The sequence below is a fragment of the Notolepis coatsorum genome (assembly GCF_963971535.1).
Source record: "Notolepis coatsorum genome assembly, chromosome: 14".
Taxonomy (NCBI): domain Eukaryota; kingdom Metazoa; phylum Chordata; class Actinopteri; order Aulopiformes; family Paralepididae; genus Notolepis; species Notolepis coatsorum.
This window is the reverse complement of record NC_140178.1, coordinates 60,334,980-60,357,586: the sequence shown is the minus strand read 5'-3', so window position 1 is coordinate 60,357,586 and position 22,607 is coordinate 60,334,980. Positions and strand designations below refer to the sequence as shown.

At 42.3% G+C, this 22,607-nt stretch overlaps 1 protein-coding gene across 1 annotated transcript in view; it reads left to right on the top strand.

Annotated features, from left to right (window-relative positions):
* rras (RAS related) overlaps nucleotides 1–21,994 on the top strand; it is a 56,046-nt gene extending 34,052 nt beyond the window's left edge. Inside the window, exons 4-6 of the mRNA XM_084328560.1 lie at nucleotides 4,452–4,560; nucleotides 20,817–20,935; nucleotides 21,184–21,994. Of these exons, the coding sequence (XP_084184686.1) occupies nucleotides 4,452–4,560; nucleotides 20,817–20,935; nucleotides 21,184–21,271 (316 nt within the window). The 3' untranslated portion in view covers nucleotides 21,272–21,994. The remainder of the gene's footprint in view (nucleotides 1–4,451; nucleotides 4,561–20,816; nucleotides 20,936–21,183) is intronic.
* The last annotated feature ends 613 nt before the right edge of the window (nucleotides 21,995–22,607 follow it).

Below are 22,607 nucleotides of genomic sequence, written 5' to 3'. Positions count from 1 at the left end.
ATACATTGAAAAAGCACCGTTTTCTCTCAATCCCCCCTCCGGATCGCATGAGTAATTATGGGGCCAAATTTCCGTTCGCATTGCTTAATTGATAATTTGGTGTATACTATGTCCTTCAGCCTATGTGGAGCTACTATATTTTCTTCTAAATTTCTCCAGGATACTGATGCTTGGGGATCAAACCATGTTGTCAGTGGTCTTAAAGTGTACGCCTTAAAATAGTGGTAGAAATCTGGAAATGCCATACCACTGTCTGCTCTGTTTCTCTGTGCGGTGCATCTTTTTATACGTGGTGGTTTGTTATTCCAAATAAATGTGTATGTGGAGGAGTGTAATTCTTTCCAGTAACCCTCTAGAGGGGGTAACGGTAGCATTGAGCTGAAGAAGTTGATTCTAGGTAGGACGTCCATCTTAACTATTGATACCTGTGCCTGTACTGAGTTTTTGAGTTTTGACCACCTGTCAAGGTCGTATTTGATTTTGTTTTGGATTTTTATGTAATTGTGCTTCACCGTTTGGCTTATGGTAGGGAATATTTCAACTCCCAAACATCTAAAGTGTTTTACCATCGGTATCTCTCCTGGGAGGGTTATATTTCTTTTTGCAGGGGCGTTAAGTGGGAGGAAGGCCGACTTCGGCCAATCTATCCTAAATCCCGATAAATCTCAAGTCCTCAATCAGCTTGAGAAGATGAGGCAATGCGGTGTTGGGGTTTTGCATGAACAGTATTACGTCGTCCGCATATAAACTAATTTTATGTTGTGTGCCCTTGATTAAGATTGGTTCTATGGATTGGGATTGTCTTATATATTGTGCTAAAGGCTCTAATGATAGATCGAATAGTCCGGGACTAAGAGGGCAACCCTGTCTGGAAGAACGTGATACCGGAAAGATTTCGGAGGTGATTGTACCTGTTGTAATCATGGCCGATGGGTCTTTGTATAATACTTTAATCATATCAATGAATCCGTTTCCTAACCCCATCCTTTCTAATACTGCCCATAGATACGACCATTCCATCCTGTCAAAAGCTTTCATTGCATCCAGGGACAGCATCGCCTTAGGTGTGGTGTCTTCCTTGTTAGCATCTAGTACGTGTAGTAATCGTCTTATGTTATCGGTGATCAAGCGGCCTCTTATGAAGCCAGTTTGGTCCGGATGAATTAAAGACGTCATATGCTTTTGTAGTCTGATGGCTAATACCTTAGAGTACAGTTTGATATCGGTTCCGAGGAGGCTTAAAGGTCTATAACTACCGCACTCGGTGGGGTCTTTGTCTTTTTTAAGGAGGACTGTTATGAGTGCAATATTGTCGTGTTTATGGAAGTTCCCCTCATGGACTGAGTATAAAATCATATTTAGTAATAAGGGTCCAATTATGTCCCAACAAGATAGGTACATTTCTGGTGGGATACCGTCTCTTCCAGGAGCCCTACCACTTTGCATTTCAGATATGGCCTCCCTAAGTTCATCTAGTGTGATCGGTATTTCTAACTGTTTAGCGTCATCCTCTGAAAGTTTAGGGAGGTTAATTTGATTAAGATATGTGTCCATTTTGTTTTGATCGAAGGTCGTTTCTGATTTGTATAAATTGGAGTAGAATTCTTTGAATGTCGCGTTTATTTCTTTGGGTTCTGTAACAAGTCCTTGTTGTGCTCTAATGGTAGTTATATCTGCAAATTTTGCGTTAACTCTTAATCGCATAGCTAATGGTGACTTGGTTTGGAACCTTGGGAGTACTGCTGTTGTCTTGTGCTACGTATTTGCATTTCAGATTGTTGTCTGTATATGGAGTTAATCTCTTTTTTTAGTATATTGACTTGATTTTCCAGTCGAACCAAGTTGTTGTATTGTAAAGAATTGAATAACGTTGAATAAAGCGTTTCCAGTTCAGCCAGTTTTGAGCATTGATTCTTGCGTATTTTGGAGGAAAAGCTATCAGTGAAATCCTTGATCATTCCCTTTACCGACATCCATAATATTCTGGGGTCCTGCACCGAATTTGCATTAATCCGTAGGAATACCGTAAGAGCTTCTTTGATTTGTGTAATGAATTCCTTGTTATTAAGCAGCATCGAGTTAAATCGCCATCTTGGGGCTCGGGATGATAGTATACCAAATGTTCCTTTTAGGAGTAAATAACAGTGATCTGATAATGCATTGGGTATCATTTCCACATCGTAGTTATCAAATAGTCTCGGGGATGCAAAAACATAATCTATTCTGGATAATGTATGTCTCGCAGATCGACGAGAGTACTTCCGGGTTGTGGGGTTGAGTGATCGCCATAAGTCATTTACACCTGTAATCTTCGACCAATCCTTTAATGCATTAGATGACTTTTTGTTCGTTGGAAAAGGAGGGGTAAGATTTATCCATCCTTGGATTCCAAATGGCATTAAAATCCGCACCAATTATAAATGAGTATTCGGGAAGGTCTAATATTGCTCTGGTAAGTGTAGTGAAGAAACTAACTTCGTATAAATTTGGGGCGTATACCGCTACCAACGCTATTTTCCTGTTCTTGTGTACAATCTTAGCTATAGTTATCCGACCATCTGAATCGGACCATACTCCCTTCAATTCAATATTCAACTTCCGTCTAACGACTATGGAAACTCCACGAGTTCTCGTTCCAAAGGAAGAGTGACTAATGTTATGATATGTGTTGTCCGCTAACGTATCTGTCTTTCCCTAAAATGTGTGTTTCGCTTAGCAGAGCCACGTCAACCTGTTCTTTTTTCATCAGTGTGAGCACGCTTTTGCGTTTGTGTTGATTATTTATTCCCCCAGTGTTTCAGATCATTATATTCAAACTAGCCATAATCTATACATGTTGTTGTGTAGTTGTTGGTAATACTTCTGGAGAGTGAAGCTACAATAGATATACATCCAACTATTGAGGTCCCGTTGAGAGCCGAGCTTAAAAACATACATATATACAAATAATAATCCCCTAATCCCCCCTCCCTCCGAGATTCATACAGGACTGTGTTCCATAGACACAACCTTCGCGTATAACTCCCTCCCTTAAACCACCGGATAGCCCAGAATGAGCCATTTATCCTTAACTTTCCTATGTATACCATAGGATCTAACATTCTAAATTCTACCATAAGTAGAATGTCAACTGTGGCTTGGCCACTCTCCCGTTAAATAAAAATTAAAATAAAACTAAAAATAAAGATCAAAAGTAAGCTTCAATTATCTTACCATAATCACTTACATTTTATAAGAACTTGTGTAATTTATAATAACCCAAGAATAATAGAGAGGTATTGAACTGAATAGAGAACCTCAAAAAATCAGAGAAAAGAAAAACGAGAAAAGAGAACATTAACTTAGATCTTGAAAGAGCTTTGTTATGCTTAAACACCTAGAGTATAAATTGGAGAAGTAGTGGAAGTATTTCCAATTAATAAAAAGCAGTTTTTAAATACGTATATGCAGCATTTCCCCTGGCCAGGGGTGGGCGATGATCCGTTGTGAAGAATGTTATTCCGAGATGGGCCCGCCGGTCCTCAGCCAGCCGCTGCTGTGATGGTTCTGTGGTTCTGCAGATGGATGCTATTGGTTATTCCCCCGAAGGTCTTCTGGCTGTATGTCTGGCCACATATTGCTGTTATTCCAGAATGTTCCATATATCAAAGAATGTTTTATATGTTCTAGATTATTCCAATATGTCGTTTTTACAGTGTCAGAATGTTCCAGTATGTTCCGGAATGTTGTTAGAATTACATACTATTAAAATAAGGACCGCTTCATGAATTTGCGTGTCATCCTTTCGTCGTGCTCATCTTCTCTGTATCGTTCCAATTTTAAATCCAATATGTCCGCAATAATAAAAGTCCAACAGGGAAAATATTCAATAACTCGTAGGTCTCTCTGTCCCAAATCAGCGGTTCATTAAAGTTTATACGATATGGTGTCCATGCCTAACAAAGATTAAAAGGCCGTATATACACTATCCTGCACGTTGTGCTGCCATATATTTGACAGCCTCTTCAGGCGAGTTGAGGAAAACCCTTTCTCCTTGTTTATCGACGATACGAAGTCTTGCAGGGTATATCAATATGGGTTTGTATTTCTCCAGATAGAGTTGAGACATCACCGTCTTGTACTTGGCCCGCAAGAGCACCACATCCCGACAATAATCTTCAAAGAAGTGTATTGACACATCCTTGTATTTCAGATTGCCTTTCATCCTGCGCGTCTCCCGAATGATCATTTCTTTTATTTATATACTAGAAAATGCCCCATAAAAAGTAGCGTTGTCGATGGCATTTTCTTTTTCAAATGGGGCATATCGTAGATACAGTAGGTGTATATTGTAGAATGAAACTTCACTTTGGGACAGTCTAATGTTTTTACAGTCTCTTCCACTTCTTGTCTTGTACATTGACAATAAAGTAAATCTTGGTTTCTTCTTGTCCTCCGCCAAATCTCCCCAGCTACAATGAGATCCACAAGTTCCACACCCAGATCCTGAGGGTGAAGGACCGTGACGACTTCCCCATGGTGCTGGTGGGAAACAAGGCTGACCTGGAGCAGCAGAGAGTGGTACGTCCTTCCCTCTGCTCCGCTCTGTTCTTCTGTGTGCTCTCACTGCTCTACTCCCTTTTTCAGCTCAGATGACCTCCCCTCTGCTCCTACATGTCTTCTACTCCCCTTTCCAGCTCAGAGGACCTCCTCTCTGCTCTGTGTCCTCTACTCCCTTTTCCAGCTCTACTTCATTTTCCAGCCGAGAGGATCTCCTCTCTGCTCTGTCCTCTACTCCCTTTCCAGCTCAGATGACCTCCTCTCTGCTCTGTGTCCTCTACTCCCTTTCCAGCTCAGATTACCTCCTCTCTACTCTGTGTCCTCTACTCCCTTTCCAGCTCAGAGGACCCTCTCATAGTCACAAACACATTTAATCGTTTACCAACAATGTTAGGTATGCAGGGGGCTGTAAACAGTGCTGGTAAGTTACAGCTAAGGCAGGATTGTGATCAGCATGAGCAAGATTTTTTTTGTAAATGTTAACTCATTCACTGCCAGCTATTATCCTTATCCCGTTCTCACTGGGTCACGCTAAAAGATAGGCATTTTCACTGTGCGTCACGATGTTTGCATAGCTATATCTATATTCTATATTATAGCTATGGAGACAATACTATGGCTCATTTGACATTAACTATCCATCGTTCAACATGTGAAAAATAATAATTTTTTTCATGTATACGTTCGCGTGTTATACCGTGGTGAATATTGTATAGTTTCAGAGTGATCCTGGCTAATTCCTGAAAACGGCGGTATGGAGCAATATGTGAATTTTGCTACAAGCGTTCGCGTTGCTCGCCTGGACACGCTACTATTTCCAATTCAAAGGTATATAATAGGTATTATGTTTCATCATGAATGCATGAAGGGGGGGGTCGTTTTTTAATGCTTTGATCGTCAGCAACGGCATACGTTTTGGAGTACGTTACATATGATCGTTGCGATCGATGTGAAATCATTGTTGGATCAAAGTAGGCTTGATGTCATATAGTCCTTACCTTTACTAGGAGGCATCTCAAAAAGAATATTCCAATTGTCTGATGATAGACGGATGTATAGATGGATACTTTATTCATCCCCATGGGGAAATTCAGGTGTTTCCCCCCTCCAGTTTGTAGCCCATGCTCCCCATTATTTTGGACCGCCATGGCATTTGACAAGCTCATGCTTATTCTCCGCTTATATTTAAAGTGCTGTACATTTTGTGCAGCTAAAAAGTACATAATCTTGAGTTTTACGGCTACTTCCCTATTAAATTACGTACGTCATTTATGAGGAATTGTTGGCACAACAAGAGGAGGCCAGATTACCTTTTTGTACAGTTGGCAGTGATGGATATGGCAGTCACCTGTCATGAACGTGAGACACTTCATCATGAACCCTGCATTGTAAAAAAAGAATAAAAAAAATAAAAAGAGGAATAAAACTGGGGTGTCAATACTAGGCCTACCAGTAAATTATATGACCACTTGTGAGCAAGTGCTGTCCTGGATTTAGTGATGCACCGATGTGAAAATTGTGGCCGATACCGATAACCGATATTAATATTGCTGTTCTGGCCGCTACCGATATTTACCGATGTCGATATCTCTGTATAGAAAACACTTTTTTATGATAATCAAATAAAGAGCTATTTTCCAAAACGCATAATTTTTTTTACTTTTGTAACTTATTTTCAGAAATGACTGATAGGAAAGGATTTTTTTTTCTTTTTTAATATCTGCCCTATCTTGATATCGGACCGATACCGATGTGTAAAAAAACTGCCATATTGGCCGATATTATATCACTACCTGGATTGTCACAAACTCCTGGAAAGGTCCTGGAAAGTTATTTCTCAAAAAGAGTGGGAACCCTGAAATAGTTGTACTTGGTCTACTGTCCACCATATCTTTCTGGCCACCTTGGTTGTGCTAATATCTGTGTTATGATATTGCAGAGAAACCTCTAATGCATCTCAGAGAAAGTGAGCTAATCCACCCCAAGGTTCTCTCCATACATTCAACACAGCCATCTTCTCCAAACAGAAGTCTCCCCATGTGTGTTTAAAGCAAAACAGCCTAAACAACCAAGCTTGTTGTTCTGTTCAACAACCAAGCGGACCAATTTCAAACGTGGCAGTAAAATCTGAGCAGTTCTTCTGAGCGTCACCAGCACTTGTTCACTGTGAGATAGTCACTGACTCAAACTGTGATGTCACATTACTTTTCCTCATTTCCTCAAAATGATACATGTTTCATATGCAGGTATTTAGTCCTGGCTTGAGTGGTGTGTAATGTTCCAACTTCCAACATAGTTATTAATAATCTTAAAACTACCAAAAGCCAACGAGAAGTATTCTTTATGGTCGTCATTAACATTGTGCACACTAGTAATCATGGCCAAACTGGCAAAGATGATGAGCGAGATTCAGAATGTTAGTAGCACATCCCAATCCTTTTGATGGCTTCCCCTCTCCTCTTTGTGGCTGTTTTTTTTTTTTTTTTTTTAGTGCTAACTGATGCACACTCCAGCTTGCTGGTGGCACACACACGTCGCCTACTTCCTCTGGGTGCCGGAGATCTGGGTTAATTATCATAAATAATCTCTGAAAGAATACTGTGGAAATCATGTAGCGTGTGTATCTTTAGGATAAAAAGAAAAACTAAGCACAGATTATAATATGTCAATGTGTTAGTGTCCCAGATATTGTATAATGTATGGTTGGCATCATCTTTTGGTCCTCATTCAAAGCAATCATAATGAAACTCAAATCCCCCATCAGGACACCATACATTTTTTAGGATTTAACTTCTTGCTGGTTTCTCAGACAAGAAAACAAACAGTCTGTCCCTGAGACACGAAAGATGAAGAAATGCTACCGTTTAAGTTGATCTTCCCCTTTTTAAATGCAAAGATTGAGCAAAGACGATCACTTAACTAAAGTTAACACTTTAAGTGCCGAAAACGTGTTTAGGCCTCTTTCCTAGCCATGCTCAAGTTGCCGAGGATGCCCTAACTCGTCTTTAATATCAATATTTCAAAAATCTGTGATCGAAATCATATTTTTCCTCCGCAGCCCTGAGACACAGTGCTGGTCTCCTCTCAACCCTCTAGCGGTTCAAGAGCGCCATCTGGTGGCCGATCGGCAGATCGCCCAACAGGAAGTCACCCTTTGAACCGGTAGTACTCATCCAAATGTGGTCCGGCCACTCTCTATAGCTCCCGCGACTCTATCTTGAAACACTGGATAATAGATTGCTCGCCCTAACTCAATAAACAACGTTATTTGGAGGTATATACTATTATACAACCTGGAAATGGATCGGATATTTCTACATCCCATAATAGAAATATTTCAGTTCCACGCTCATCGTCCAGCGGCGCGAGGAAGCCACGGTAAGATTCAGCGTTATTCTCTAACGTCTTCTTTACTAACTGCTATGATGAACATATGACCCACATTAGATGAATGGTATAACGTTGCCCACGGAATTATAAACGCCCCCTCGCCCATCCGGTCAACATCAGATGATGTGTAGTAACTTCTAGAAGTACCTCCAGTTGACATTTTTTATCTGGCACAGATCGCTATCAAACTGTATTTCATCATCAATATAATGCATTTGGAGCTATAAATCACATTCTGGAGAAAGCTGCAGAAAAAGATAAAAACATACTTATACTTTAGACCATATTTTAGTATGAATATGTGAATGAAAAAGTTTAACGTTCATACACCCTGAACAATACATATAGGACATTGAATGGGCCCTAATAATGGCAATCTAGCAATAGAATTTAAAAAGTTATAGCCCTGCAAAGAAGGGGAACTTCTCCATAGACAAATAGAGCTGGCAAGGGATGGTATATCATGAATTTAACCTTCGGCAGTTAAAGTGTTAAAGGGGTACTTCACCAAAAACAATGCTGATTTATTTTGCACATAATCTCACAGTCACACATATCCAAAAACTCAGTTTGGCCCACATTCATTTAGTTTGACAGTTATTGAGAATAAATCATTCATGGTAATCTCTTTAACAGATGTATAAAGAAGACTTTTTGAAGCTCTCAGATCTTGGGAATCTTTTAGTAGTAAATCTCTGTGTGTTGTCCCAACATTAGGTAATTGTTATCCTGTTCTTGACACCATACACGAGTTGAAATGATGGTGCTGCTTTTCTCTCCTCTTCCAGTGATAGGATCTTAATCAGTTGCTTCTTCTTCCACTCCATTTGTCCATCTCCAGGTGATTGGCTTCTTTAAACTGAAGTCAAATGTTCTCAATGTTATGCTTCTCCAAGATCTCCTTTTCTGAACACCTTCTCCTTCAGGTGTTTTGGCCCTTGGACTTGATATGATATAGTGGAGGTAATTTATATATTTTATATTGTGTTCCAGGGCTAGACTCGGGTCATTCGCCATCAGTGCAGTGCACCCCGTTTGTCTGCCTGGACCTCCTTAACCTCCTGGCTCTGTTGGTATGGCAGCTGATCTCCTTAACCTCCTGGCTCTGGTGGTATGGCAGCTGATCTCCTTAACCTCCTGGCTCTGGTGGTATGGCAGCTGATCTCCTTAACCTCCTGGCTCTGGTGGTATGGCAGCTGATCTCCTTAACTTCCTGGCTCTGGTGGAATGGCAGCTGATCTCCTTAACCTCCTGGCTCTGGTGGTATGGCAGCTGATCTTAACCTCCTGGCTCTGGCAGCACGGCAGCTGATCTTCACCTCCTGGCTCTGGTGAAACAGCAGGTGATCGCTTAACCTCATGGCTCTGATGTGAGGGCAGCTGATCTCTTAATCTCCTAGCTCTAATGGGAGGGCATCTGATCTCTAAATACACCCCCTCAAGACCCCTCCGCTCTACATCTTCTGGCCGCCTATTGCTTATTAACAGCGAAGGAGTGCGCCGAATGCTTCCGCGTTTTCCCTGATTGGCTGCGACACGCCCCGCGGCAGGCGCGGCAACCGCAGAGCGGAGCGGCAGAGCTTGCGGCATTATTTAGCCGTAAACCGCCATGATTCTCATTCGAAGCTTAGCTCACCTGGCAGCGTGGTGGTCCTGCGGTCCGGTCTGTTGGTTTCAAGTTCGAATCCCATACATTTTTTTTATTTTATTTTTTTTAGCGTGTATTCTTTCGCCGGTTAAGGTTAGGCATGGTTAAGGTTAAGGTTAGGCATTGTTTCGGAGTTGGTTAAGGTTAGAAAGGTTACGTTTAGGCGCTGTTAAGGAGCTGGTTAAGGTTAGAGTTTGTCTTAGAGAATGGCAATATTCTTTCTATGGTTAAGGTTAAGGTTAGGCATGGTTAAGGTTAAGGTTAGGCATTGTTTCGGAGTTGGTTAAGGTTAGAAAGGTTAAGTTTAGGCGCTGTTAAGGAGCTGGTTAAGGTTAGCGTTTGTCTTAGAGAATGGCAATAGACAGCCTATTTCCACACTGCCGCTCTCTCGCGCTGCCGCGGTCACATTGTCACATTCTTGCACTCCTCCGCTGTTAAAAAGCAACACGCCTTCTGGCCGCCTCAGACCCACTCTTATCCGAGCTCTGGGGAGGGTCATCAAAGAGAAGCCGGCTATTCTCGGTCCTTGCTCCACAATGGTGGAACAAACTTCCAACCACAGTTGGGACAGCCGAAACCCGACCAATCTTTCGCCTCATGCACTTTTCCACTACATTATCTTCCTTGCCTATATTACTACCTACTAGGGGTGGGACGGTTCACAAAATGGACGGTTCGGTTCGTATCACGGTTTTGGGGTCACGGTTTTCGGTTTGGTTCGATGTACGTACATTTTTATTAAAAGAAAATTTAACACTCAAATCTAAACATGCTTCTCATTTATTTAAAAAAAATGTTTACAGTGTTAGTGTTTACAGCCTTAAATAATGTTTGGCACACAAAGACCGAACTGACTGAAAAATATAGGCTACATTTCAACATTTGTCAAAGTATTAACTTAGTGCAAACAAACAATATGCTCAGCCAGCACTAGACTTTCCTTTCTTTAATATAAACACAAAAAAACAATGTCAACCATGTTTAAATTCCCTGATTGTCTGTTCTTAATGGAAAGATTAGTTTTCTGCTTGAAATTAAAGTGCAGTATTTGAAATACAATGAAAGGAATATGGCTGGATTTCTTATCATACATCAAACTAACACACACTGTACTGTTTAAAAACAACACTGCTCTGTTCATTCTATTTTTAAAATACGTACATTATCTGTCTACATTTATTTAGACTAACATTATTTAAATATTGAGTGCAACTGTGGTGGATTACGTAATTCGGTGAGTTGGAACTATCTATGGGTTGGCGGGTCCGCAGGGACATTTTAGCGCGACGGACCATCAGCTCAGGCAATGTTATCAGCTCCGGAGGAGTTCATAACATCAACATGCAGTGGGACAGCGGCAATAGTCCCGGTTGGAGTTAGTAAAACACAGTTGTATGTTAGCCTTCTTGGATGTTGAATAAACCCCTATCATTGTCTTTAAACACCCCGCCTCTCAGACTCTCATGTCCTCCTCTGCTAGCTAGTAGCTACGGTAACATTTCAGATTCAGATTCGGACAACTTTATTGATCCCCGTGGGGCAATTCATATTTGCAGCTTCACCACAAGCAACAAAGACAAACAAACAACAAAACATCTCAACGACAGCACGGAAAATAAAAAGAGAAACACTCCATGTGATACAATCCAGCAATAAAAGTAAAAGTAAAAACAGACAACCAAGTGCAAAAGGCTACTTAAAATGACTACTGTCTGTGTTTAAAAGTCTGATAGCCGAGGGGACAAAAGATTTGGCGTAGCGGTTGGTCCTACTTGGTGGGACGTCATAACGGCGGCCAGAAGGCAACAGTGAAAACCGCTGAGACAGAGCACGGAGGGGTTGATTAATGATGCTCGTCCCCTTCTTGACCACCTGGTCCGTCCAGAGAGAACATAAGTCTCTCTGTTTTACTCCAATTATTTTGGAGCACACTTTCACAATATACTGTAGGCTGTTCCTATCTTTAATAGACAGGCCACTGAACCAGCAGATAAAAGAAAAAGTTAGGAGGCTTTCAATAAAAGAACTATAAAAAGTGCTCAGGATCTTCGCACTAACATTAAAAGAGTTCAGCTTTCTTAGCAGGTAGATCCTCTGCTGACCTTTTTTAACAATAGACTCTGTATTTAGGTTGAACTTCAGTTTACAATCAAACACAGTTCCCAGGTATTTGTACGATTCAACAGTCTGGACGTCCTCATCGTGAATTACACTAGCTACACTGGCTTGATGATCGGGGTTGTGTCTGAAGTCAATTATCATGTCCTTAGTCTTAGAGACATTGAGGTCCAAGTAATTCTCATCACACCTATTCACAAAGTCGTGAAGTACAGGTCCATGATCAGTTTCGGAGCGCTGCAGTAGGGATACCAGGACAGTGTCATCTGAAAACTTAACCAGATGCCTTTGGTCATGAAGCGATCTGCAGCTGTCCGTGTACATAATAAATAAAAGGGGAGACAAAACGCAACCTTGGGGGGAGCCAGTGTTGGAAATCGACATGTTGGACATCTGCCCATTTACAAAGACCTGCTGGACCCTCTCAGTGAGGAAATTTAAAATCAGCATGAGAAGCTGGTGTGGGAGACTAAAATGAGAGTCAAGCCTCAATTAAAATGTGGGGCTGCATTTTATTAAAAGCAGAGGAGAAATCTGCAAATAAAAGTCTAGCATGAGCTCCAGGTGTTTCCAGGTGTTTATACACAATGTCCAAGATGAAGAGCATAGCATCCTCCACCCCTTTACCTGGCTGATATGCGAATTGAAGGGGATCTAATTTACCCTCAATAAAAGACATAGTAGTGTTTTTTAAAAACTTCTCAAAAACCTTCATTGCTAATGAGGTAAGCGCCACTGGTCTAAAGTCCTTCAATTCTTTTGAATCTTTTGACTTAGGGATGGGTATGATGGTTGACGTCTTCCATAATGTGGGGATCTGACCTAGATCTACACACATCTGGAAGAGTCTGGAAAACACCCAACCAAGCTGATCAGCACAGTGGTGCAGGGTGCGCCCGCATAACGAGTCTGGGCCAGCAGCTTTTCTTGGTTTAACCTTTTTAAATGATGCTGTGACCCAATCTTGGGAAATAACCATTTCGTTTTGGGGTTCCAGGGACTCCATGCATGCAGAGATATTCTCTAAAAAGTCAGAACTTTCAAAGCGGGAGAAGAAGGAATTAAAAGTGTTTGGCAAGTCAGTGCTATTTACTCCTCTAATAGTAGTGGATTTATTCCTCCCAGTATTAGTATTTGTATTTATGGAAGCCATGTTCTTTATACCTTGCCATGCGGCTCTGAGGTCTCCACTGCTATATTGAGCTTCTATCTTGTCCTTATATATTTGTTTGGCTTTCTTAATGGCAATACAAACTTCTCTAGAAGCAGCCTTTTTCTCTAGGGCATTACCCGTACAATAGGCCAGTTTCTTTTTATTGATAACTGCTTTTAACTCCTTGGTTATCCAAGGTTTATTATTTTGATAAATAACAACCACTTTACTCGGGATAATGGAATCTACACAAAATGTGATGTACGAGGAGATAGTGTCACAAAGTTCATTAATGTTAATGTTAAACAGTCCCAGTCTGTACATTCGAAGCAGGCCTGAAGGGAGGAGATGCTGTCCTCCGACCAGCATTTCACTGGTTTCTCCACCCGCGGAAGCCGCCTGAAAGTGGGTGTGTACATGGGAATCGGATACACGCTGTTGTGGTAGGAAGATCCCAGGGAAGGCAGTGGTAGCGATTTGTAAGCACCGCTCACTGAGCCGTAACACAGGTCTATGATAGAGTTCCTCTGTGTGGTGGCACAGGTCACATACTGTTCATATGTCCTCAAAGTCGTGTTCAAGCGACAGTGATTAAAATCACCAAGGATGAATTTTGGAGCCTCTGGGCTGATTGCGTCGAGTCGGTGCGTGACGTCAGCAATCAGCTTGGAAGCAGCTGATGCGTTCGCGCGAGGGTGAATGTAAACAATAGTAAAAAATAACTGTGGGAACTCCCGAGGCAAATAGAAGGGACGGAGTGAAACAGTCAAAAGTTCAATGTCAGGTGTGCAAATCTTCTCCCGAATCACGACGGTATTACAGTACCTCTGGTTGATGTAGCAGCACACACCACCTCCCCGTCGTTTGTTTGTGATCTCCGGTGATCGGTCCAAACGAAGCGGAGCGCCGAACCCACTAAGTGACAGGTCCTCGTCCCGATCACGGTCATTTAACCATGTTTCAGTGAAGGCCAGTAAACGGGTGTCCTTCACTTCATGTTTAAATTTGGCCCATGCCTGCAGTTCATCCATCTTATTGCGGAGAGACTGTACATTACAGAGCATGATTGAAGGAAGAGCTGGCAGCTTGCGGCGGTCTTGGAGGCTCATGTTCTTGAGTCTCCGACGAATCCCACCTTTTCTCCCTCTCTTCCGATTAGTGGTTCTGGCTTTGGTGACAGTTCTGCGAAGCTCGGGTGGAATATCCTCCGGCGTAACGCTGTCCCTTGTCCGAAGTGACAGGAGAAACTCCTGGGTGAATGTAATCCTGCCGGGCGAGTTGCCATGGCAACCGTATGTGTTTACTCCGTTCTGTGGCTCCGTGCTCGTACAAGGACGGTGGAGCAAAATGAAAATAAGCACAAGGACAAACAGATCCACAAACGCCCTCATATTGTCCATAAACTGGGTGCTAAAACATGGAGAGTTGTTCTGCCGGGGGAGCTTGTGGACGCGACAATAGTGGTGGTTGTAGGGTGTTTGAGCTTGTAGCGTTAGCTCATAGCTATCGTTAGCTTCTAACGGTGTATACACAATATGTACAACGACACAATGATCAAACACCTTATAACTACTACTATTGTCATGTCCATAAGTTCCCTGGCAGAACACCCGCGAGGACAAAGGCACACAAAGAGGAGAGAACCACCCCAAATCGGGCACTCATGCCAGCCAACAAGCGACCTGCGTCTATGCCTTCTACATCGGGTATTCATGCTGGCTAACAAGCTGGGTGTTAGCACAACAATAGCTACCAAGCTAAGCTACGTTAGCTTCTAACGGTGTATACGCAATATGTACAACGACACAATGATTTACATTATTACATATGGTAACGTGGTTGTGGCTTTTACAAATAGTGGTTAGCTTTAGAGATGGATGGCTATGATCACCGAGCAATAGTGTTGTTGGGTGAAACAGATACATTTTCATTAATCACTCGGCTAGTAGTAGCAAGGCTCTCTGCCTGCCACTAGCTGTGTGTGACTCTCAGCCATAAGGGGGGCGTGCTAGCGTAGGGTCACGTGGGCTTAGTGGCCAATCAGAGGAACCCGGAAACCGAACAGCGTTGTAGAAGGCATAGACTCCTCCCGGCTCCGCCAAATGATTTTTTTTATTTGCGCGTCATCTGAACCGGATGATACACAGACGCCCCGAACCGTGGGGGGTCGTACCGTACGGTACACGTTTCGAATGCGTACCGTCCCACCCCTACTACCTACTATACTAATATGTCTCTACTAGGGGTGTAACAGTACGTGTATTCGTCCCGCAAATTTACGGTACGGCCAACACGGTGCGGTACGGGCGCCATACGATGAATACGCCTCAGCGCAAACACACCAGTCGCACATGCGAGAACAGCGCGCGGCACACTGTCACAGTCGGGATACAGACTGTGACGAGCGAGAGAGAGAGACGGACAGAGGGAGAGAGGGACACGGAGCACCCCACACACCGCGCGCGTGGGGAAACACACACGCAGTCGGGAGTGCGCGCAAAATGCTCCGCATCCCTCCCTCTCCGACTTCAGTTCAGAGCGGGCGAAAGTACACGAGAAAGGCACGTTTACATTGGAACAGCTGTTTTCTTGTTCGCTCAATAACGTTAACCAAATGAAACCAATGGAAAGACACACACACACGCGCCAACAAACATCAACATTCTCCCCACAATCAAATAAAAAAAATAAACATACTTTTCCGGACAGATCATCTGAGCTCCACTGTGTTTAAATTAGGGCTGTCAGTTTATCGCGTTAATTAGATTAATTAATTACACAGCAAATTATCGCGTTATGAAAATTAACTCAAGATTAATTACAAAAAAAAATTATAATATTTTTTTGTATCATTCATTCCATAAGAATGTAGAATACACAGGGCGGCTACGTGGCGTAGTGGGCAAGGCGCTCGCCACGAATGCGGAGACGCTGGGCTCGCCTGTTCGAGCCCAGCGCTCCACATTGCTTTCAGTTTAGCTGGTCGTTCATACTAATACACATTGGCCGTATTAGGGGGTGGGAAACTGATGGGTGGGGATCGGGCGTTGTGGACAGCGACTCCTACAGGTCGGTTGGTGCGCCTGTGCAGTAGAATCAGGAAGTGTCGGGGGCAGCGTGAGCCTCCCACGCGTTACTCCTCGCCACTGAGAGATCGAGCTGCGCAGGTGAAAAGATGCGACTGCTGTTCCCTCAAGTACCGGAGGGGACTTGTGCTATGTATGACTTAGTCCACATTGCAGCCGGCTTGTGGGAGGCAAGAAACAGCGTTCGTGACAGGGGAGGGTTGAATTGGATGATATGAAATTGGGATGGGAGAAAAATATAGAAAATGGGAGAAAAAGTGGATAAAAAAAAAAAAATGTAGAATACACATTTACAGACTTTTTTTTAATATGGTCCATTTGCATGTTCTTGGTATCTGATTCTAGGGACATCTATGAATCTCGGGAATGTATTCCCAGTGTCAGAAGGCTATTAGCAAATAGCCTAGTACTCTGCCACTTTGACTATGGTAGCGTATCGTGGTTCGAGGGCCTGTCAGTGAACATAAAAAAGAAGCTTCAGGTTTCCCAAAATAAGCTAGTAAGGGTGGTAATGGGTCTTGGCCCTCGCACCCACATAGGGAGGAGTCACTTCCAGGAGCTAAACTGGCTTCCTATAGAGGCCAGAGTTACCCAGCTCAGACTGAACATAGTGCACAATATTATAAACCAAAGGTCCCCTAGATACCTCCAAAACTACTTCACCCCGGTCAACGAATCCCACAACCACAGAACTAGAGCAAGCATAGCAAACCTGAAGCCTGCTTCTTTCCGATCGAAACTGGGCCAATGCTCCCTTACTTTCTCTGGAGCCCAGGATTGGAACAAGCTGCCTCTCCCCATCAAGCAGAGCTTGAGCCTCCACAGCTTCAAGAGAAGCGTCAGGAAGTGGCTCATGGACAGAATAGAAGAATAGCCCCCTATAGTTTGAATGGGTTTCCAATCAGTTTTTAGTTATTGTGGGGTATACAATTTTAGCAATAGGTTAGTCTTTTAATGTTTTAAATGTATGAGTTTTGTGTTATTGTCAGTTTTTAGTTATTGTGGGGTATACAATTTTAGCGTTAGGTTAGTCTTATAATGTTTTAAATGTATGAGTGTTGTGTTATTGTCGTGTTTTTTTGTTGTGGCCTAACAGCCCTGGGACCATGACGGAAATAAGGGTTTTACTCTTTCTCATGTTATCCTTTGGATCCTTGTTGTGTGTTTTTAATCCATCAATAAAATAAAATCAAATCAAATACTGTGGGCTATATCCACAAAGAATGGATTGCACGGAGCAAGTTGCACCCTTACTTACAATTCATTATGAATTGAAAATGGGGGACCCTGATGTAAACAAGACGAAAGTCTTTCTCTGGTCTGCATCCCCTTAACAATTGTGTATTGAGCCGTTAATAACATTTTCATTCAATCAATCAATCTGCGTGGTGATTGATTGAAGATTTTATTTTGAGTAAATTGTAATGAACCAAATGAGTATCGATACGTTTTTTTTTTTATCTTTGACTGAATAACACCATGCTCAAATTGACCAGACCTGAAAAATCTAAGCAAATTAATAGATGGAAGATGATTAAACAGAAGGTTTTGTAGATACAGTACTGAATTCTGCCATCCGGACACATGCAATTTGAAATATGATTATAGAATATAGAATATCAGGCATAAAATGGTTATGCGATTAATTAGATTAATTAATTACAAATCCTGTAATTAATTAGATACATTTTTTTAATCGCCTGGCAGCACTAGTTTAAATCCAAATAATCCTCTGCCATTGTTGTAAGTAACATGTCATCTGTTCTCTAGTATTCAGTCTCGTCGTGAAGTTAATTCTCTCTGGAAGTGAAACTGAAACTTAAGGATGCGCAAGGATAAGTTGTTAAAGGGGCAGTAGGCAAGTGGATGCCTGAACACAGAATGACACCAGTATCACTGACTACCACGGCAAGCCTATAGAAAATTATTCTATTTAATAATAATTATTATTATTATCATAAATATAATAATATAAAAAAAAATATATATATATAATTATTATAAATATTTTTTTTCTGTTGTACCGAACCGTGACCCCAATACCGAGGTACGTACAGAACCGTGGCTTCTGTGTACCGTTACACCCCTAGTCTCTACTACTATGCACTCAACACTGCAGCATCCAAGTTTCAACACTGTTTGATGAACATTGTTACTCGGCTGAAAGAGTTGTACCCTGGCTTCCTGCTGACTTATTGTACAGAAGTCACTTTGGATAAAAGCGTCCGCTAAATGACTAAATGTAAATGTATGATCTCTTAACCTGTTAAGCTGTAGTCCTATTTTCAGAAATTTTGCCTAAAGGTACATGCCTAAGTAAATGGAAGATTGCTCCACTTCTACAAGGTAAAGCATGTTCTTGGTATCTAGGAACATCTAGGGACCTGGGGGTATGTATTCCCAGTGTCAGAAATATTGTGTCTGTTACTAGGCTTGAGTCAATTGTAATAAAAAAAAAGAGAATATAAATTATGATTTTAATTTGCATCTGTGCCGGTGAATAACACCATGTTACAATTGTGCCGCAAGAGATTTCGCTCCATGAGCTCATTCATTGAAGACGATTTTCAACGTGCCACTTTGCCGACCTCTAGTGGCTCGGCTGTGCATTTCTTTTAATACAATATATAGATTGAATTAAAGCCCTATTTGTTGCCTGTCGATTGCCCTTTCAGGTGACAGAATCCGTTCAGCGGTTCTCGAGTTACATGCCGACATGTGAGGCGTGCGCCAAAGTACACATTACCACCCCCGACTTCCAGGGCTCTCGCTCCGTCAATCATTTGGCGATCTCGAAAAATGTTGGACAGGGTTGTAGCCAATGAGTGTGGCTTTCCAATGATACCCTACATGGGGATCTAATACAGTCTCTATTGATCGATTTATGATAAAGAAAAGCAGGGTCCCTAACGGGGTCCTTCTGGTTCTTGTGGGAGGGCAGCCCTTTGCTCCTCTCCACATAATATTCGAGAGTGGCTTGGGTGTTTGCCAACTCCTTGGCTGCTTCAGCTTGGGCCTCAAGAGCATTGTTCCTACTGATGTTGAGGGAACGGAGGACATTAGGATCTTTTCCATGGTTGTACGCTGGGAAGCACGGGTCCCCTTTTCCTCCACCTTCTCCCTCTGGGTCAGCTGGCATCTCTGTTGTTCTTTGCTGTGACAGTAGCCTGGCTGGACTTCAGATAGCTTTTTAAGTTCCAGAATGAAGGCCTGGCTTACCTCAGCAGACTGATTGGAGTTCAAAATGTCACACGGGGGTCTCCTCCAGCTGTCTTTCAGTGTCCCTGCTAACGTTTTTCTTCTTTTGCCAGCAGGACATTAGCTGATCAGGGCAGCTGCGCTGTCTTTTTTGTTCACTTTTGAGAATCACTTGTTGACTCTCAGACTCACTGAGGTGAGCTGGGATCCTTCCTCCAGGCAGACTGGACCTTTCTAAAGCCTGATACTCTGTAATATTAGTTACACTAGTGATGCATTAAGCAAACATACTTTTGAAGATTATAATGGAATTTGAAGAAAACCTTTGACCATTGAGACGGCTGAGAAGGACGGCTTGTTTTGAAACCTTACCAATGCCAATAATAGTATAATATGATTCAGAAATGCGAAGCAAGAAAGGTTAAATATTTTTTAAGACTTAAAGGAACACGCCAACATTATGGGAAATACGCTTACTAATTTCCTCTCTGTGCGTTCAGTAGAAAGCTATCCAGCTACAAGTTAGCCTAACTTGGCACAAATTAACCGAAGCGGATACGGACCAGCTAGCCTAGCTCTTGGCCAAAAACACCTGAGTTTTAAGCTTGGCTAGTGGTCTGTGTCCGCTTCCATTAATTTGTGTTAAGTTAGGCTAACTTGCTTTCTACTGAACGCACATAGAGAAGATTGGTATCTATCTTCTTGTCTGATTCTGGATAAGACGGTAAGCGCATTTCCCATGATGTTGCTGTGTTCCTTGAGTGGGAATCAAAGGGAAGTGGTATGGAATCCTCTTATCTTTTAGACTTTTAACAGTTTATTGACTCATTGTAGCACACATAATGTAGAAATGCTCACGAGTGATCATTACAAAATTCATTCACTGATATTACTCTGTTTAGGTGGCTTTTGAGTTAGCTCAGTCAGGGCTTCGCCTTGGATGAATATATACAACTCCCTTGTGGGTACTTTCCAACCCCCCCACCCCAAACAGAAACTGAACTATTTGGCAGCAAGCCGGAGAAAGAGGAGATGTGCACCAGTTCTGTTTGTGCTTCAATATGTTTCCCTTTCTGTGACATATTAAATATTAGACTACTTAGTGTGACAAGTCTGGTCAAACCATCCTCAAAAAAGTCAGTATTTGGAATTTAATATTTACCTAAAAGTTGGTTGAAAAACAGTTGGCTTTCAATCAGGAACAGACAGCTAGCCAGTTTACTTGCCAAAATTGCTTAAACAATTGCATCAAACAAGAGGAATAGAGACAGTGTCATATGAGACATTGCTATGTTTTCTTTAGTGGTGGAGTTATGACCACAAAGCATTTTAGGCTCTCATATTGTCAGGCTGTTCTTGCTCAATGTGAACAGGACAACAGGTGGCTGTTTTGTTTTTTCAGAATAAATATCCAGTGTCATAGTCGTAGGGCCATTTTTGGAAGTGGGGGAGTGCACCTTACTATCTGACTGATTATAGAATGTAGACGGTGCATACATTTGGTTTATCATGTGAAATTGCAAGCAAGTGGGGGAGTGTAAATATTCCTGTTCCTATACTTTCAACCCTCCCAAGAGACCCGCCTGTCAGTCCCGGACCCACATTTTGAAGGGAAAAAAAACTAATATTTAAAAGGTTCTAGGGCCTAACAACTGGTCTCTTGTCTTGTGGGGGTCGGGGGGCAGATATCCAGAGAGGAGGCGCAGTCGTTTGCCAGAGAGAACAGGATTCACTACATGGAGGCCTCCGCCAAGAACCGCTACAACGTGGACGAAGCTTTCCTGGAGGTGGTGCGAGCCATAAGGTACAGTCAACGACACATCCCTGACGGACCCAAATCATCCTTTATATATACGACTGTGTGTGCATCTGCCTGACTATTCTGGTTTGTTATTAGGAGCTCTAGAGGTTTATTGGATATAGTGCTGCATGTGTGAATATTTTGGGATGCAGTGAAGTTCCTTGGAATAACTCCTCTGTCCCCTTTCTTTCTCACTCACGCGCACCTCTCATACATCCTCTTGCTCTCATGTATCTTTCTCGCTCGCACAGAAAATTCCAGGAGACCGAGAGCCCGCCTCTGCCTGCCAACCGCACAGGGGAACAGAAGAGTGGCGGCTGTCCCTGCACCCTCCTCTAACTGGCCCTGCTTCTCCATCCCCTCACTGTTACCATGGAGACCAAAGCTCCTCCCCCCCAGCAGTTTGTCCGCTGTAGAGGGAGGGGGAGAGAGGGAATGGGTTGTATAGATATGAGAAGCGGAGAGTGGATTTTGTGTTTATGTGTAAATGTATGTGCTTTTCTGTCTGTGTGCGTGTGCTCGTGCATGCGTGCTGGTTGCTTTCAGAAAGGGGGTGGTTCAACAGTGCGCACAGAGATGTGGAGGACACCATTTCTTATATTGTGCAACATTTCTTTCCCGAAAATAGTTTCATTTGCACTTTTTGCTAAAAGCATCTTGTGCTTCTTTTCTAATCATTATCATCTTTTAAAAATTTTCTATTTGTGGTTTTCACATTTCATAGTAAGGATGTAAAAGGGAGAACTCCCGATCAAACTAGAGGTGGAGAAAGTTGGCGTAGAGCGTTCAAATACGACGCAAAACGGAGGCAAACGGACGCAAAATAAATCAGCATTGTTTTTTGGTGAAGTTCCTCTTTTAATAATGAATAATATGAAATAGACTGCTATGAATGCTCTGTGGCCTATAGATATTGAATAGGTTACATTTAGAAATTGTCTCGTTTTTGTAAATGTCAACAATGCCACTGTTGAGACCACAACGCACTGCGTGTCTCCATGGCAGTTCTGCTAGTTATCAACTGTAAAAGTGACGCGAGTAAAGCGAGATAGTATTTCTCTTTGTGTGGTATCTTGAGTTTTTTTTTTTTATGAGGCAGTTCTGCTCCAGAAACGAAGGCCTTTTCTATTGTCCATGGTTTTAAAGATCCCATGAAATTATATCATAGTGCCTTTTACTTCCTGCTCGTGGTTTGTGGCTTCACGTCTTTTAACATTAAAGTGGGCAGTTTGGTAGGGACTCGATTAGAACATTAACCAAAGATAACAGCAGAATGGAGTGATATTGATGTTAGCCCTCACTCTATTGTTGAACCAATGGGAACTAAGGATAGGGATTATTTTTAATTAAATGATCACATTTTATTGTTGCCGAGGATGGGTCGGCAAATATTTTTTTTTCAGTAGGTAGAGTTTAATGAAATTTTTATATGAAACCTTTTTCTGGGTACATTTCTTGGTATGTATTGCTGCATAGCAGTGCAATACATCCAGAGACGTGAGGTTATGACCAACAGCCTCCTGCGCTGCCCGTCTCAGATCCTGTTTTGTAACGGACGGGCAGGTTGGGTGGGGTGGGTTTCTGGGCTGGTGCTGACAGGGCCGTCAAATAATTCACATTCCTGCATTAGTCGGTAAGGGATGTCACAGTCGTGTTGAGACCGTAGGAGGACGTG